Genomic DNA, 16,931 nt, shown 5'->3' on the forward strand with positions numbered 1-16,931 from the left:
TCTTTTACCCTTTGTTTCAATGTTTTAAACCTGGTTGTAAAACTTAGTGTCTGCGTTAAGAGAATCTAGGATTGTAAAGACTTTCTCACAGGGAATTGTATTAAGACAGCAGTTCCACTGATTTCCAGGCACTCGGTACAGTTAATAGTATGAGCTCTGGAAGGACCTTATTTTACAGCATGAAGTAAATCTGTTTTATTTCTCTATCACCATGTCATCTTCACCTACATCACAACTTTCTTCCCAATATTTGTAAGAACAATTCATAGCCTTCTTTTAAGAATGCATTTTAAGCCACATCTTGTAGTAGGGATTAAGATAATTAGAATAAATCCTGGTCCACTTAAAAAAGAAGGAAAAGAAAACCTACCAACTGACCCATCCAGAAGGCCATAAACACATACCTTCTTTACATGTTGTACTCTGCATTATCTATGATATGTACACGATCCCTCACGGGAGTGTTTTGCCAGAACATTTCCTTGGGAGCTAGCGGTGGCACAGAATAAAAGCGTGACACACCTGCTGTCGTTGCCTTTTGTCTAAGTCAATGAACGCTGAATTATGTAGAGTAGGGAGTCATTCTGTTCACTAGGGTATGGAAAACAGAATGCATCCTAAGTTAACAGGATGTTTGGTGACCTCTGTGTGAAGTGAGGTGATGCAGAAAAGCGAGAGGGTAAGAGAATGAATCAAATTAATTCAGAAAAAACTTGATAATGTGTGACTTCTCCAAATATCATTGAAACCAAAGCAAAAGATAAATCTGAAAGGTTTCATTTACAGCAGTCAACCGATGTCAATACAGGTTCCCGTCTTTGCACCATGAAGAATTTACCACTGTCACAACCTGCTGATTGGACCACTCTTATGGATGGAAGTATCAGTGAATTTTTTGGAGTCATACCCTTGTCCACCCCAAGAAGCAAAACATGCGTTATTAGGAAATACACACTCCTGATACAGAGATTGAAAGGTCTGCAGGTTGCCTGGTGAAGAAGCGCTCTCATCCCGTACAATATCATCATTGTTCTTGGTACAACCAGTTCAAAAGGTGTTCTTTCTTCACAGGTTACCAGCCGCTCTTGTCTGGTCAACAGGGGTTCCAAGGCCTCATGGGGGTGCAGCAGCCGCCTCAGAGTCAGGGCATGATGAGCAGCCACCAGGGAACTCCAGTGCAAAGCGTGATGCTCTCCTACCCAACCGTGTCTAATTATCAGGTGCATATCAGTAACTTGGAAAATTGTGTTTTATAAAGCAGAACTTGCCTAAGTACAGGCTGTGGGTATGTCCCCACATCGGCTGGTTGGCTGGGTGGTAGGTGCTAGGCCCAGCCAGTGCTGAGGGCTGATTTTGAGTCAAGATTATAATAGACAAGCAGAAAATGGGAACTGTATACTTCTGTAACTACTGTGGCTTTTGAATGCCCTGCTAAGTGTGCTTCCATATAGACTTTCTATTCATGGAAGAAAATCCTTTAAAGTTCTATTCATGAAGACCTTCGGGCATTCTGTTGAAATTGTACTTACTGGGAGAAAGTCTTCACAGCAAATTTTCATTTGTTTTTGGTCACACCCAAAGAAACTTCATTTCACCACAAATTTATCTTATAAGGGATTTTTAAATGGCATCTCAAGATTCATTTAAAGGGCATTTATTGGACCTGACAGCTGCATTTTCCAGACTAAACCCACACTGGGTATTTAAAAAGTGTCATGCCCCCTTCTGTAATGTATATCCTGAAATACCCTAGCAGGGGGTAGTGAAGAGTTGGCGAAATACTTTAATCATTAAATTTAGCTGCACCAGGTACTTCTGGCCCTGGAGAACTTATCCTCGGTCCTCCTGCCCTGACAATCCTTGTTCACACTGCATCAGTTTCTACCTCCAACTGGATAGGAGATGTTTCCTAAGGCTGCAGGCTGAGAGTGAGCTGGTGTTCCTGGGACAGAATCCCCTTTTACTATCGATGGCTCCAGACCACTTGGCGTAAAACTGGAATGGGAGCGTGGCTTTTCAAAACGGAGAGAAATCCGGAGTGGGAGGTCCAGGTGGCAGTCCCCGGAAGGCCAGGAGAGGAAGGAAGGAGGCTCAGAACTAACATCTTCTGAGCATGTACTTCTAGCCAGATGTGTCCCGAGAGCTGTACACCCCTGCAGTCCTTTCAGGGGCACTTTGAAGGAGGTTACATTATGCAGATGGACTCAGAGAATCAGAGAGGTTAAGTGACTTGCCCAATGTGAAACAGCTGATAAAAGGGAGAGCTGGGATTCCAACCTAAAAGCATGACTGTTTTTGATGACACCACTGTAGCTCATGGGACACCCCAAAATACCCTCTTCATACAGGCTTCTGTCTTGTGTCTTCCTACAGGTGCCAATGACCCAGGGTTCTCAAGGACTGCCCCAGCAGTCATACCAACAGCCAATCATGCTACCTAACCAGGCAGGCCAAGGGTCCCTCCCAGCCACTGGAATGCCTGTGTACTGTAACGTCACACCGCCAACCCCTCAGAACAACCTTAGGCTGATGGGCCCTCACTGTCCCTCCAGCACTGTCCCCGTGATGTCAGCCAGCTGCAGGACCAACTGTGCCAGTATGAGCAATGCTGGGTGGCAGGTCAAGTTCTGAGCACTCTGGCCACGGTACATGTCTTCAGATACTACTCATGGCCTTTTAAGGGAGGAGGAGCAAGGTGCGAAAACTCACTGAGGACTTAAGTATTCACTCAACACCCAAATGACTGCTGCTGGTATTCTGTAAAAAACAAAACAAACAAACAAAAAAAACAAAGACTAATCCACACACTAGCTCGTTAATGGTGCATATTTCCGTCATGTCTGCTAGGTATGCCTTTCTAGCTTAGCTAGTGACATGAATTCATCAAGGTAAGATTTTCTCCTACCACTGAATACCACTGTGTAGATGATAATATCCCTAATTTGGATTATTAGTTTTGTACTTTGTGTTGACTTTGTGATGCTAAAAGTATTTAAAAATTATATACTGAAATCACATTGTACCAAAGCTGTAATGGAAAAGAATTGATGAATGGAAGGAATAATTTATATACACTATAGAGTTTTCTTTTTTTAATGGATATATACTGTATTGTAGTGTTTAATCAAAATAAAACTATTTGACCTTATGGAGGAAGGTCATGTTTTTACCACCAGTTTGCTTCACTCTCTGTTCCAATATATGTTGGCTTATGTGTCACTGTTATCCCTTTTGAGCACTATTTCATGAATAATGCACAGAAAAGATGTTCCAGGTGTTTGTAGATGAACTGGCATCACCTTGGTAGGCAAACACTGAACCAACTGTAGTTTCTTGTCATGAATACTACAGGGGTCCTGAAAATCAGGCGACATCCATCTCATCTGTTTACTGACTTCACATTTTTGAAATGTGTACCTTGCTTTTAGTTTTAGGCCCATTGAATGCATGTAGCTATACTTCACCAACTAGGAAAACCTGAGTATCCTTGGTAACAACAGCTCTACACCAAACTCTATACCAAACCCTGATCCACCTCCATTCAAATTCCATCACCTACCTGGAAAACAAGATATCTTTGCTTAGAGGGAGATTAAAAGAGGCACAGTCTAATTTAACCCATTATACCGGGTCACACAATGTAACGTACCACTAATATTGACAGTAGGTCAGTATCTCTAAGGTGCTGTTTGTCCCAATAATTTAAAACAAGGCAAAATATTGCAGTTTGTTTACAAATACTCAGAACATTCACCAAAAAAAAAGAAAGAAAATTAGAAGAAGGCTGTTCCTGTCTAATCCCAAAATGTTTAACTCCCTATAGATTCTTCAGGTAAGACTGATTTATGACAACCTTTGAAAAATAATATCAGAACCCTGTATACCATCTTTGGCCCTTCCAGGGGATATTTAATGAGGGACTAAAACCCCACAGCTTTCACTTTGCTACGGCAGTACAATGACTAACAGTTTTGTATTTTATACTCTCTAACTAAAAACCATTATTACCAATGAGAAGTATTTGGAAAGTATATCTGGATAATTACCATTGTTTTTCATATTATCACATTCTCTATATTAGATTTTTCCATGTTCATGTTGTTTAGCTGGAGACAGAGTTAGGCAGCTAGTTAAAAACTCAACCGACCAGATTACCATTCCTTAATTTTACACTATTGTTTTATTTTTCCTTTAAAGGGGGTTTTTTACACATACTATCATTAGTTTTATTCCTTGTGAAAAGTCTGTCCCATTTCCCCAAATCTCAGCCTACTGATTTCTTTTTTTTTTTTTTTTTTTTTTTTTTGCTGTACACGGGCCTCTCACTGCTGTGGCCTCTCCCGTTGCGGAGCACAGGCTCTGGACGCGCAGGCCCAGCGGCCATGGCTCGCGGGCCCAGCCGCTCCGTGGCATGTGGGATCTTCCCAAACCGGGGCACGAGCCCGTGTCCCCTGCATCGGCAAGTGGACTCTCAACCACTGCGCCACCAGGGAAGCCCTCAGCCTACTGATTTCTTCATAATAAGTAAACGCTATGAAAAACATTCTAAAAAGAGGATGTTGCATTTTTTTAAATTGAGCCATTAAACCAATAGGCTGAGTAGCTTTTAAACCAAGAACTGCTCTGAGAAGAAGCTATGTGTCTGCCTAATTAATATCTTCCCCTAATAGAAGGAGGGGGCTGACAAATATAGATTCATTTTTAAATATATTCACCATGTAGCCCTCTGATCTTGGCAGTGATCCCAAACTCAAGGATCCAAATATAAGTCTGAATGTTTATTTTCTTTTCATACAATTCTGAGAAATTTTGAGCATTTCTTTAATGATTCTTAGAATTATTGAGCCTTCTTTCCCATGGATTTGAAACATATGTCATGCTAATAAGAATAAAGACAGACCTTCTTTCTTGTTGGCCCTTCTTCTCCAAATGTGTTAACACTCTTTCATATTTAGACATTTGACTTTATTGCATAAACCACTTCGGTTACTGTTTCCAGCTGAGGCATCTTCCTTACTTTCACTAAATATTTGTATCCAGCATTACCTTATTCCTAATCTCATGTTATGCTTACTGTCTTTTTACATTTGAATATTCAAGGTGGTTGTGTAGAGTGCGGGTCCCCAACCCTACCAGTCCGCAGCTTGTTAGGAACCCGGGCCGCACAGCAGGAGGCTCCCCATTGCCCTCATTACCGCCTGGCCATCCCCCTCAGCCCCACACCCACATCCATGGAAAAACTGTCTTCCACGAAACTGGTCCTTGGGACCAAAAAGGTCGGGGACTGCTAGTGTAGAAAGACACCAGTGAAGCACTTATTAGTGAAGCACTTCCAGAATTTAATTTGCCTTCAGGAGAACATTCCGTTTTTTTCACATTAGTTAAAATTTTATTACAATCACATTTTGAAAATACATATTACATATGTCTATAAACTTATATATTCATACATATGCAAATATACAAATATACATAGTCATCCCTAATGATGAGAAAAGAGAACACAAGTGACTTATGCAATCATTTATTCAGCAAAATTTTATTGCATACTTCATTATATCCTAATTATGTGGCACAATTTAAAATAAAAGTGCAAATAAATTTCATGCCCATAGATTTATTCTTGTAAGTTTTATCATACATTTGGTTATTCTGTGATAGTTGTAACTAAATGTGCTAACTAGGATACTGATGAATTTCAGCCATAATTATTTTATTGTTTTAATATCGTTCCCCAGGATGTGGGGTAGGATAAGACAGTGTGTTTATATAACATTATGGAAATGGATTTATGTCATTAATTATAAGTATAGTTGGAGGATTTAGATAAAGTCGTAAATCACCATAACAAAATAAGTGGGGTACCTCTGAGCCAGAGCAGCTTCACAAGAAAGGATGGAAGGACAAAGCAGTTGTAGCTCTTAACTCTTAGCAATTCTATTTTACATGCAGCAAAGCTTTAGCAGCATGTATTTTCTTTTTCCCTCTTGGACAGAAACTTCTGTATATAAGTGCCCTGTCTTAAGCTGCATCACAAGGCACAGTTCCTATAACCCATCAGGATAAAACAAATGAGACTGAACAGAACATGGAGACAGCACAGGAGGGCTACCAAGTCTCCATCACGACATATTCTGTACCAATATCCAATATGCAATGAAATCGGATAGTCCCTCTTGTTTAAAAAAAAAGTGGTGAGGGCTTCCGTGGTGGCGCAGTGGTTGAGAGTCCGCCTGCCGATGCAGGGGACATGGGTTCGTGCCCCGGTCTGGGAAGATCCCACATGCCGCGGAGCGGCTGGGCCCGTGAGCCATGGCCACTGAGCCTGCGCGTCCGGAGCCTGTGCTCCGCAATGGGAGAGGCCACTACAGTGAGAGGCCCGCATACCGCAAAAAAAAAAAAAAAAATGGTGAGACATTTATCCATTCTGACTCACAAAACGTTTTTTGTCTTCTGTACTTTGCTGGATGCCACTTCCACACAAGACCAGAAATCTTTGCTTCTTCCCATACTATTCTGTCCAAAACCCTCTTTACTGACAAAGTTGTTCTCTTTAGGGCTTTGACACTGTTTTCCAATAGTTCTCAGTAGTGTTTGTTTCAAGTTCAAATCTTTATCACTTGACTTCTGTGCAGTTTTGTAACCTCTGGTCTTCTCCCCACAAAAGAACTGCCACTATTCTGTGTCATCAGTGGCAAGAGCTTTTCACTCTTGGAGCTAGGTTCTCTGCTCCTCTCGGCATTGTGTACACAGTGGGGGTGAGAGGCATCTGATACTATTCTTCTGAAGAGGAAAATCATTTTCTGACTGATGTCCTAACAGAACCGAGTCTTTTACTGGGCATGAGGTTGCTTCCTCTCAGAAAATAATAACCAGCTCCCTGACTGCAGCAGCTCAGGGAATGCTTTGAAATTTGGGTTCGTTATTTGATTTGTTTTACTGCCTTATTCCATATTACTCTCAGTATTGTCATAGAAGGAGAAGGAAGAGGTCAGATACTGAGCAAATAGGAGGAGACGTAAATCTGAAGGGGGTGAGCCCTGAAACCGGATTCGATGGACAGTCAAGGAGCAAACCCAGCAGGCACTCATGATAATGTGTGTGCCACTGATGCACTGGTCAGACCAATTCAGCATCCTGTTGGAAGAGAGTCACTTTTTGAATGTTCAAGACTTCACTCCTTTGGTGTCTGGTATATACAGAGGATGGGGGAGACATGCAGGGGTTCAGGGAAGAAGATGAGGCATAGAGTATAGAGATTCTGGAATTAAAAGTAGGGCAGCTGGGACTTCCCTGGTGGCACAGTGGTTAAGAATCTGCCTGCCAATGCAGGGGACACAGGTTCAAGCCCTGGTCCAGGAAGACCCCACATGCTGCGGAGCAACTAAGGCCGTGTGCCACAACTACTGAGCCTGCACTCTAGAGCCCACAAGCCACAAGTACTGAGCCCACACGCCACAACTGCTGAAGCCTGTGTGCTCTAGGGCCCGTGTGCTGCAACTACTGAGCCCGCATGCTGCAACTACTGAAGCCCATGTGCCTAGAGCCCGTGCTCTGCAACAAGAAAAGCAACTGCAATGAAAAGCCTGCGCACCGCAATGAAGAGTAGCCCCTGCTCGCCGCAACTAGAGAAAGCCTGTGCGCAGCAACAAAGACCCAAAGCAGCCAAAAAAAAAAAAAAGTAGGGCAGCTTGTTTGAAGTTCTGAATCATGTTTCTTGCTAAAAGATCCAGCGTCCCCATAAGAATGGCCCAAGAAAACAGATCTGGTTAAATATGGGGGCAACTTAGGGCCTTATTGCTCTCTGTACCCCCAAAGTTTTCATTGTATTAATAGCTTGGAAACCATTGCTCTTTGCATTGCCGTAATGCTATCATAAAACACCCCCCTTCTTGTAATTCGATTCCTTTGCGTAGAGTTTGCAGCTGACTCTTCTGGGTTCTCCAGCAAGTAAGTCAGTAGGACCTCTGTCTGGGCACTTACAACATCCCCCTTTTGCTCATATAGAATTCACATTTCCTTGAAGAAACGAATGTGCATACCATCCTATTATGGGGTGACTGGAAGAAACACCAAGCATATAATGCCATCTGGGTCACTTATATCCGTCCCATGAATTGTTTCTAAACTGATGAAAACACAGAAGCAGGAAAATCACCTGGTTTTTTTTTTTCTTTTTAAGAAACAAAACAATCACCTGTCATTTTCAAGTGTTTAAATTTTTTTGTCTACAAGAAGGAGACCTCATTTCCAGATGAAATGCACAAGCCAATTTCATCGTTTTCAAAAGAGAGAGGAGTTACTTAAGGTGCTTAATGGTAATGTAATAGGGAGCAATGGCCTGAGACAGAAAAAGCAGCAATTTAAATTGGACATTAAGAAAAATTTCACTGGAAGCAAGGGCAATTATACAATGAAATAATTTCCTAAGGGAGAAACAGAGAGGCACCATTAAAAAGAGTTGTTTAAAAGAGAGTAGATTAAAAAACACTTGCAGCTGAGGCTGCTGGAGGATCGTTTTATGATTTATTGCTTTACTCTGCCTGCGTGTCATACTCACGAGATTTCCCAGGCTCAGCTAGCTTACCTTCCATCAAGGAAGGATCTGCATGGTGCCAGAGGACTATGATGTCTGTATTTTATTTTTCTTTATGCAAAAATGTAGACAGAGCTCTAAATGGAGTATCAGTGAAAAAGGCAAGGAGAACCTAGAGGGCTCTAGCTGTTCAAAAACTACTCTGTGTCAGTGTCCGAGGATATTTTACATACATGCACACCTCTCTCTCTCTCCAATCTTATTTAAACCTTCCCACAACTAACTGGTTGACCTGTTCAAACTGGTGGCCATTAATCAGTTAGTATTACTGGCCATGAGGATACATGACACAATTATTCCTTCACACAGACATATTGCTATGCATGCAGCTTGGGGGGTAGATAAAGCATCTGTCCAATGTCTTGCGTTTGAATCCTAGCTCCCATGATCAAGCATCCTCAAAAACTAACCTCTGGGTCCCGCCTGTACAGTTCTCTAATCATTGCTATTCTTTTTTTTTTTTTTTGCGGTACATGGGCCTCTTACTGTTGTGGCCTCTCCCGTTGCAGAGCACAGGCTCTGGATGCGCAGGCCCAGCGGCCATGGCTCACGGGCCCAGCCGCTCCACGGCATTTGGGATCTTCTTGGACCAGGGCACGAACCCGTGTCCCCTCCATTGGCAGGCGGACTCTCAACCACTGCGCCACCAGGGAAGCCCCTGCTATTCCTTTCTTAATCTCTTTCCTCCCTTATCAGGACCAGCAATTTTCCAGCCAGTTTATATAAGGAATTAACACTAGTTACCAGCCTACCAGCCAGGAGAGGAAGGGAGACTGTCTGCTGAGGGGGAGAAGGGATTTCACGGTGCTTCCCAGCCCAACGCTGGGGAGAGGCCACCTCCATGAACTCTGAAGGTCCAGAGGGACCTGCAGAACCAACAGCCCCCAGTACATATATCAAGATGCTCCCAGGCCACATTTCGGGATTTCTGGTTTTCTTAACCAGGGCCCTGACTTTAGCACGGCAGACCTTTTCAGCTGAGCATTCGATGTCTCTGGAGCTCTGAAATTGTGAGATCTTATGTTTGCTGTTTCCTGCTCAGCTGTGTCCCCTCTTCTACAACACAAGCTTGAAGCCTTTTTGTGTGCTCCCAAAGAGGCCCTCTGGCTCTCACCCTTAAGACTTGAACTGTGAATGGTCTTTGGTTCTTTGTTAGCCCTATGCAGAGTGTCCGTGCAACTCAGCAATAATTGTAGCCACCTCTCCACTGCCTTAAAGGCATTTTCTCCTCATGTCTTTCATATGCTTGAATCATCATCCCTTCAAGGGCATTTTCCCCCACAGGGATGCTTTGCCCCATCACACCAGGGCAATATTTAGCAAGGGAACCGTGTGTCAAGGGACTCAGGACAGCATATTACACCACTCTTGGCACCACTTGTATTAGTTCAGGCCTCTAAAAAGCAGATGCCAAGATGGAATTAGACTTTTAGAGATTTAGAAGGAAAATTCGGTAAGGAAAAATGTGTGGGGAGTTGCAGGAAGCCATCAGAGTCATCTGACTTGATGCAAGTCTGACCTCTGTGGAGGAGAGAGGAAAAGCCTTAGAATTCAGTGCAATTAAAGAAAGTTTCATCGAGATCTACAGGGGGGTCCTCAGGTCAAAGTCTCTGTCAGAGACCCACATGTCTCAGGAGTGAGCCTACCGTAGCATCTCTGCTGAGCTCTTTAGTGTCTTGGGCAGTGTGTTTGCCTTGGTGTAAAGGCAGAGATAGTTTTCAGAGTCCCCACAGTCAGAGATATGAGAGGTGCATTCCTATGGCTGCCACACACAGAGACCCAGAGTCCTTCCATCTTGACAATTCAACCTTCTGTATGGCTAACGTCCTCTGCATTCAGCCAGTGGATAAGAAGAGTGAGAAGTGACACACCTCACGGAGGGAGGGAGGGAGATGGATGGACTGAGAGTTTGGGATTGGTAGATGCAAACTATTATATTTAGAATGGATAAACAACAAGGTCCTAATGTATAGCACAAGGAAATATATTCAATATCCTGTGATAAACCATAATGGAAAAGAATATAAAAAAAGAATGTATATATGTGTATAACTGAGTCACTCTGCTGTACAGCAGAGACTGGCACAACATTGTAAATCAACTACACTTCAATTTAAAAAAAAAAGAAGTGACACACATCCCTCTATTCACAAGGATGCACTTCATTGAACGGAGAGTCTGAGAAATGTGTACCTGGTTGGGGGGCCGCTTAGCAGCAAGAAGTCTACAAAAAAGAACAAGAAACGCAAGCCTTTGATGGACAGCGGGTCATTCCTGCCACTTAGAATAAATAAAAGTGAGTGGAAAGCTAACAAAAATGTCCTTATTTTGATGGCATGAATGATGAAAAAATAAAGAAAAATTAAACAGTATTAGAAAGGAAAAACAGGGCCTAACGACAAACACACTATAAATCAAAAATAAAGTATCAATGCTCTGAACAACTTTATGCAGATAAGTTTTAAAAATAGACACTGTATTTGCAAAATATTGATGACCAAGAATGACAAAAGTAAATGCAAAGCCTGAGTAACATCATAACAGATTAAAATAATGTACAGTTAAAGATATTCCAATCCCCAAACACCAGACTCAGAAATATTTACAAGGGATTCCCACAAAGCCATCTTATATACATTCTTACAGATTTTTTTAAAGGCCATTCCCAAAATAGCATACGAGTCTGCTAAAACCATGAAATCAGAACAAAACAAGGAAAGAATAAGACAGTCAAATCACAGTCAAACTCATTCGTGAAAACAGATGCAAAATATTTGCAATGAAATATTAACAAATGCTACCCAACAATATGTATATGTGTGATCGCATCAGAAGAAACCAAACCTGCTGACATCTTGATCTCGGGCTTGAAGCCTCCAGAACTGTGAGAAAATAAATCTCTGTTGTTTAAACCAGGGTTCCCCAACCCCCGGGTCATGGACTGGTACCAGGATGCAGCCTGTTAGGAACCAGGCCACATAGGAGGAGGTGAGCAGTGGGCAAGTAAGTGAGGCTTCATCTGCCGTTCCCCATCGCTGGCATTACCACCTGAACCTCCCCACTCCCAGTCCGTGGAAAAATTGTCTTCCACGAAACCAGTCCCTGGTGCCAAAAAGGTTGGGGACCACTGGTTTAAACCACCTCATATGAGGTATTTTATTATGGCAGCCTAGCAGACTAATACCTCAGTTCTCCACATATTAAGCTAAGAACACAAACTGATTATAAACAATGTTTCAACCTATTTTTAAGGAACTTCTAAAGTGTACCCTAAAATTCATGTTGAATAGCCAACAGCTAAGAACATCAAATAAATATGAAGGAACAAGATGAGAGCGTTGAGAGACCTTCAAGATGGCGGAGGAGTAAGACGCAGAGGTCACCTTCCTCCCCAAAATACATCAGAAATACATCTATATGTGGAACAACTCCTACAGAACACCCACTGAACGCTGGCAGAAGACCTCAGACTTCCCAAAAGGCAAGAAACTCCCCACATACCTGGGTAGGGCAAAAGAAAAAAGAAAAAACAGAGACAAAAGAATAGGGACAGAACCTGCACCAGTGGAAGGGAGCCGTGAAGGAGGAAAGGTTTCCACACACTAGGAAGCCCCTTCACTGGTGGAGACTGTGGGTGGCGGGGGGAGAGCTTCGGAGCCATGGAGGAGAGCACAGCAATAGGGGTGCATAGGGCAAAACGGAGAGATTTCCCCACAAAGGATCAGTGCCTACCAGCACTCACCATCCCGAGAGGCTTATAAGCTCACCCGCCGGGGCAGGCGGGGGCTCGAGCTGAGGCTCGGGCTTCAGAGGTCAGGTCCCAGGGAGAGGACTGGGGTTGGTTGCATGAACACAGCCTGAAGGGGGCTAGCGTGCCACAGCCAGCCGGGAGGGAGTCCAGGAAAAAGTCTGGACCTGCCTAAGAGTCAAGAGACCATTGTTTCGGGGTGCGTGAGGAGAGGGGATCCAGAGCACCACCTAAACAAGCTCCAGAGACAGGCACAAGCTGCGGCTATCAGCGTGGACACTAGAGATGGGCATGAAACGCTAAGGATGTTGCTGCAGCCACCAAGAAGCCTGTGTGCAAGCACAGGTCACTATCCACACCTACCCTCCCGGGAGCCTGTGCAGCCCGCCACTGCCAGGGACCCATGATCCAGGGACGATTTCCCCGGGAGAACACATGGCGCAACTCAGGCTGGTGCAACGTCATGTTGGCCTCTGCTGCCGCAGGCTTGCCCCACGTTCCGCACCCCTCCCTCCCCAAGCCTGAGTGAGCCAGAGCCCCCTAATCAGCTGCTACTTTAACCCCGTCCTGTCTGAGTGAAGAAAAGATGCCCTCAGGGGACCTAAACGCAGAGGTGGGGCCAATTCCAAAGCTGTGCAAACAAAGAAGAGAAAGGGAAATTTCTCCCAGGAGCCTCAGGAGCAGTGGATTGAATCTCCACAATCAACTTGATGTACCCTGCATCAGTGGAATACCTGAATAGACAATGAATCATCCCAAAATTCAGGCAGTGGACTTTGGGAGCAACTGTAGACTAGGGGTTTGCTGCATGTGACTGACTGGTTTCTGGTTTTATGCTTTTCTTAGTTTAGTATTTAGAGTTTATTATCATTGGTAGATTTCTATATTGATTTCGTTGCTCTCTTCCTATTGTTTTTTTATATATATAGATACATTTTTTTTCCTTTTTCTCTTTTTGTGAGTGTGTATGTGTATGCTTCTTTGTGTGATTTTGTCTGTATAACTTAGCTTTTACCATTTGTCCTATGGTTCTGTCTGTCCGCTTTTTCTGTTTTGTTTTGATTTAGTATAGCTTTTAGCTCTTGTTATCATTGGTGCATTTGTTTTTTGGTTTGGTTGCTCTCTTCTTTTTTTCTTTATTACTTTTAAATTATTTTATTTTATTTTTAATAATTTTTTTTAAATAACTTAATTTTTTTCTTTCTTTTTTTCTCCTTTTTCTTCTGAGCCATGTGGCTGACAGGGTCTCAGTGCTCCAGCCAGGTGTCAGGCCTGTGCCTCTGAGGTGGGAGAGCCAAGTTCAGAAATATATATATATATATATATATATATATATTTCAGAATATCCACTTTTATTTTAGAATGCCCATTTGATTCTTTTCTGTAGGTTCCATATCTCAATTGAAATTCTTCATTTTTTCAGCCATTTAAAAATCTATTTTTTCTAACTTATTTATGTGGCCATTTTAAACTTCCCTATGTACTTCTATATCTTATCTTTGGATTTGCTTTTATCATCTGATTATTTTTTTAAAAATTCTTCTTGCATGTCTTTTTAAAATTTAATTTGGGCATTGTCAATAAAAAAATATAGAGACTGATGATGATGTTATATTTTTCCCAGGGAGGGAAAAATGATGAAGTAAATTCATTTTACTTGATTTATTTATTTTTAAATTTTTGGCTTCATTGGGTCTTCGTTGCTGTGCTCAGGCTTTCTCTAGTTGCGGTGAGCGGGGGCTCCTCTTTGTTGCAGTGCGCGGGCTTCTCGTGGTGGCTTCTCTTGTTGCAGAGCACGGGATCTAGGCTCATGGGCTTCAGTAGTTGTGGTGTGCAGGCTCAGTAGTTGTGGTGCATGGGCTTGGTTGCTTTACGGCATGCGGGATCTTCCCGGACCAGGGATTGAACCCCTGTCCCCTGCACTTAACCACTATGCCACCAGGAGAGGCTTGAAGTAACTTCATTTTAGAATGAATAACTACTAAGATGAAAACTAGAACATCTGGATTCTACTCCTGACACTGTCACTGTGAGCTTTCAGAATTCACCCTCAGAGGCCTCTGCTAACATTAAATGCTCTCTGCAGTCTTGTTAGTTGCAAGAGATTACAATTCAGTGATTTCCTCCTGCTACAGTGATGTGCCATATCTCTTGGAAAGGAGAAGAATAAACAACGTTTAAGTTTAATAATACCTTTCTGAGATGAGAAAACTCGAGCCCCAAACATTTATTAACTCGCCTGCAGTTGTAGAAATTACTCAGAGCCTTCAAAGCAGCTTCAGTAGTGGACATTTGGGTATATCAAGAAAATCAATCAGGACCCCAAAGAAGCACATTTCTTTCAAGAAAATCCTAAATATGGCTAATTCAGTTTTTCTGTTAGCCTATGGTATTGGCATTCAGTGGGCATTCAATGAGTGTCTAGTCACTGTTATTTACAGCAGTCCTAGAAATAGGGATGAAATGTTATTTGAACTCAGCTAATATACTGCTTATTAACTGAGAACTACTAGATGGGTAGAAAGATACACTGAGCAGAAGACAGAACTAGTGAACCCACAAGCAGATACATAAATATATTAAAATTAAAACATAAACACACAAAAATGATGGAACGGGCAGGACAGCATAGGAAATGTGTAGGATGCAGACGGTCTGACATACAGGTAAATGTAGTCCTAGAAGATCTTAGAGGACAGCGAGATGCAATAATTAAAGATTCAATTGTCAAGCTATTTCCTAACATGCTAAAAATGATAAATCCACAGATTCAAGAAGCTCAGCAAAAGCTAAACAAGATTAATACAAAGAAGATTACACCATGTTTTAGGTTATTTAGCTGAGCTGATGGATCAGCTTGATCAGCTGCTGGGTCGACAGGGCTGGAAGGTGCATGATGGCCTTAGCTAGGATGGACTGTATTCGCTCCATGTGGTCCCTCATCCTCCATCAGGCTATCCTGCTTATTCTCAAGGCAGCAAGGAGGTGCCAAAAGAGGAAGAAGTAAGGCTCAGAACTGACACACTTCCACCACATTCTATTAGCAAAAGCAACACACAAGGCCAGACCAGGTTCAAGGAGGGGAGAATAGTCTTCACCTCTTGATGGGATGAGCTGCAAAGTTACATCATATGGAGTATAGATACAGGAAGGGGAGTAATTGCAGACAATTTTGTAACCATCTACTGATGCTTATCCCAGAAACCCAGAGCTCTTTGCACACACATACCACTTATTCTAATTGGCGACCATAGTTTGGGTTAGGTTTTATGAATGAGAAAAATCAAAGAAAAAGGATGTCATGTAATCTATTTAAGATTACAATGAGTGATGGAGACTGACTCTTTTATAATACGCTGCCTTCCAAATGCCTGTGCAAAACCATCTATTATAAAGTTCTACATGACTGATCACACCGCCACCTAAATATATCTTAAAATGTGCTTTATCTAGTCCTTACAGTGTTTTCAAAGTTTTGCACTAGTTGCTGAAACTTTCAAGTAAAGTCCAAATTCCCACCTTCTCTGGAGCATCAGAAGATCCCCACCACCGGACGCCTGCAGCTTCATTGCAGCAGCTGTGGGAAAGAATGTTTCCCCAGCCTTTACCTCCCCCAGCACTCCCCATCCCCTCACCCATAATCAGCTGCCCACATCCAGGTGACCTTCCTGGCCTTTGGAAGCATGAGACTTTGTAACTTCCTGCTCTATACCAAAGGCTCGATTCTCTTGCCAATTAATTTAATAGCTACCAATATTAGGTGGATAATTAGTTTGTATATTTAGCTTAGTGCAGAAGAACAAAACAGAAGAACTAATTATCTTTTGCACCTCCCTATTCCAAGAAAAATTAGCAATGCCTTGAGCCCCAGAGTTGGAGGTCTTGCAAAAATGCTGATTCTGATTCAGCAGGTCTGGTTGGGGTCTGAGATTCTGCATGCAATTTTTTTAAATTGAAGCATAGTTGATTTACAATGCTGTGTCAGCTTCTAGCATTCAGCAAAGTGATTCAGTTATACATAGATACACACATTCTTTTTCATATTCTTTTCCATCATGGCTTATTACAGGATACTGAGAAGAGTTCCCTGTGCTCTACAGTAGGATCTTGTTGGTTACCCATCCTATATATACTAGTTTGCATCTGCTAATCCCAAACTTCTCATACTTCCCTCCGCGACCCTCTTTCCCCTTTGGTACCCAAAAGTTTGTTTTCTAAGTCTGTGAGTCTGTTTCTGTTTTATAAATTCATTCATTTGTATCAACGTGTAGATTCAACCTATAATTGATATCATATGATATTTGTCTTTCTCTTTCTGACTTACTTCACTTAGTATGATAATGAGATTCTGCATTTCTAACAAGCTTCCAGGGGATGGCTTTGCTGCCAGACCCCACTGAGCCCCACTGTCACAGAGAACCGCCACCTCCCTAAGCTTTGGGGCAAGCTGAAGAGGCTCTGCTCCCACAACCTAAAGTTCAAGAAGACAAGAGCAGGATTGTCCAGGGGGAGAGCAGATTGCTGCTGCAAGAACAGGGTGGGGGAAGGGGAGGAAAGTTTCCAGAATGAAGGGAAAATTCCTAAGCC

At 42.6% G+C, this 16,931-nt stretch overlaps 1 protein-coding gene across 15 annotated transcripts in view; it reads left to right on the forward strand.

Annotated features, from left to right (window-relative positions):
* Positions 1–2,631, forward strand: part of ARPP21 (cAMP regulated phosphoprotein 21) — a 116,103-nt gene extending 113,472 nt beyond the window's left edge. For all 15 annotated transcript variants that reach the window (XM_060109398.1, XM_060109399.1, XM_060109404.1 and 12 more), the window contains 2 exons: positions 1,072–1,220; positions 2,374–2,631. In XM_060109398.1, coding sequence (XP_059965381.1) covers positions 1,072–1,220; positions 2,374–2,631 — 407 coding nt within the window. The remainder of the gene's footprint in view (positions 1–1,071; positions 1,221–2,373) is intronic.
* The last annotated feature ends 14,300 nt before the right edge of the window (positions 2,632–16,931 follow it).

The sequence above is a fragment of the Mesoplodon densirostris genome, chromosome 10 (assembly GCF_025265405.1).
Source record: "Mesoplodon densirostris isolate mMesDen1 chromosome 10, mMesDen1 primary haplotype, whole genome shotgun sequence".
NCBI lineage: Eukaryota > Metazoa > Chordata > Mammalia > Artiodactyla > Ziphiidae > Mesoplodon > Mesoplodon densirostris.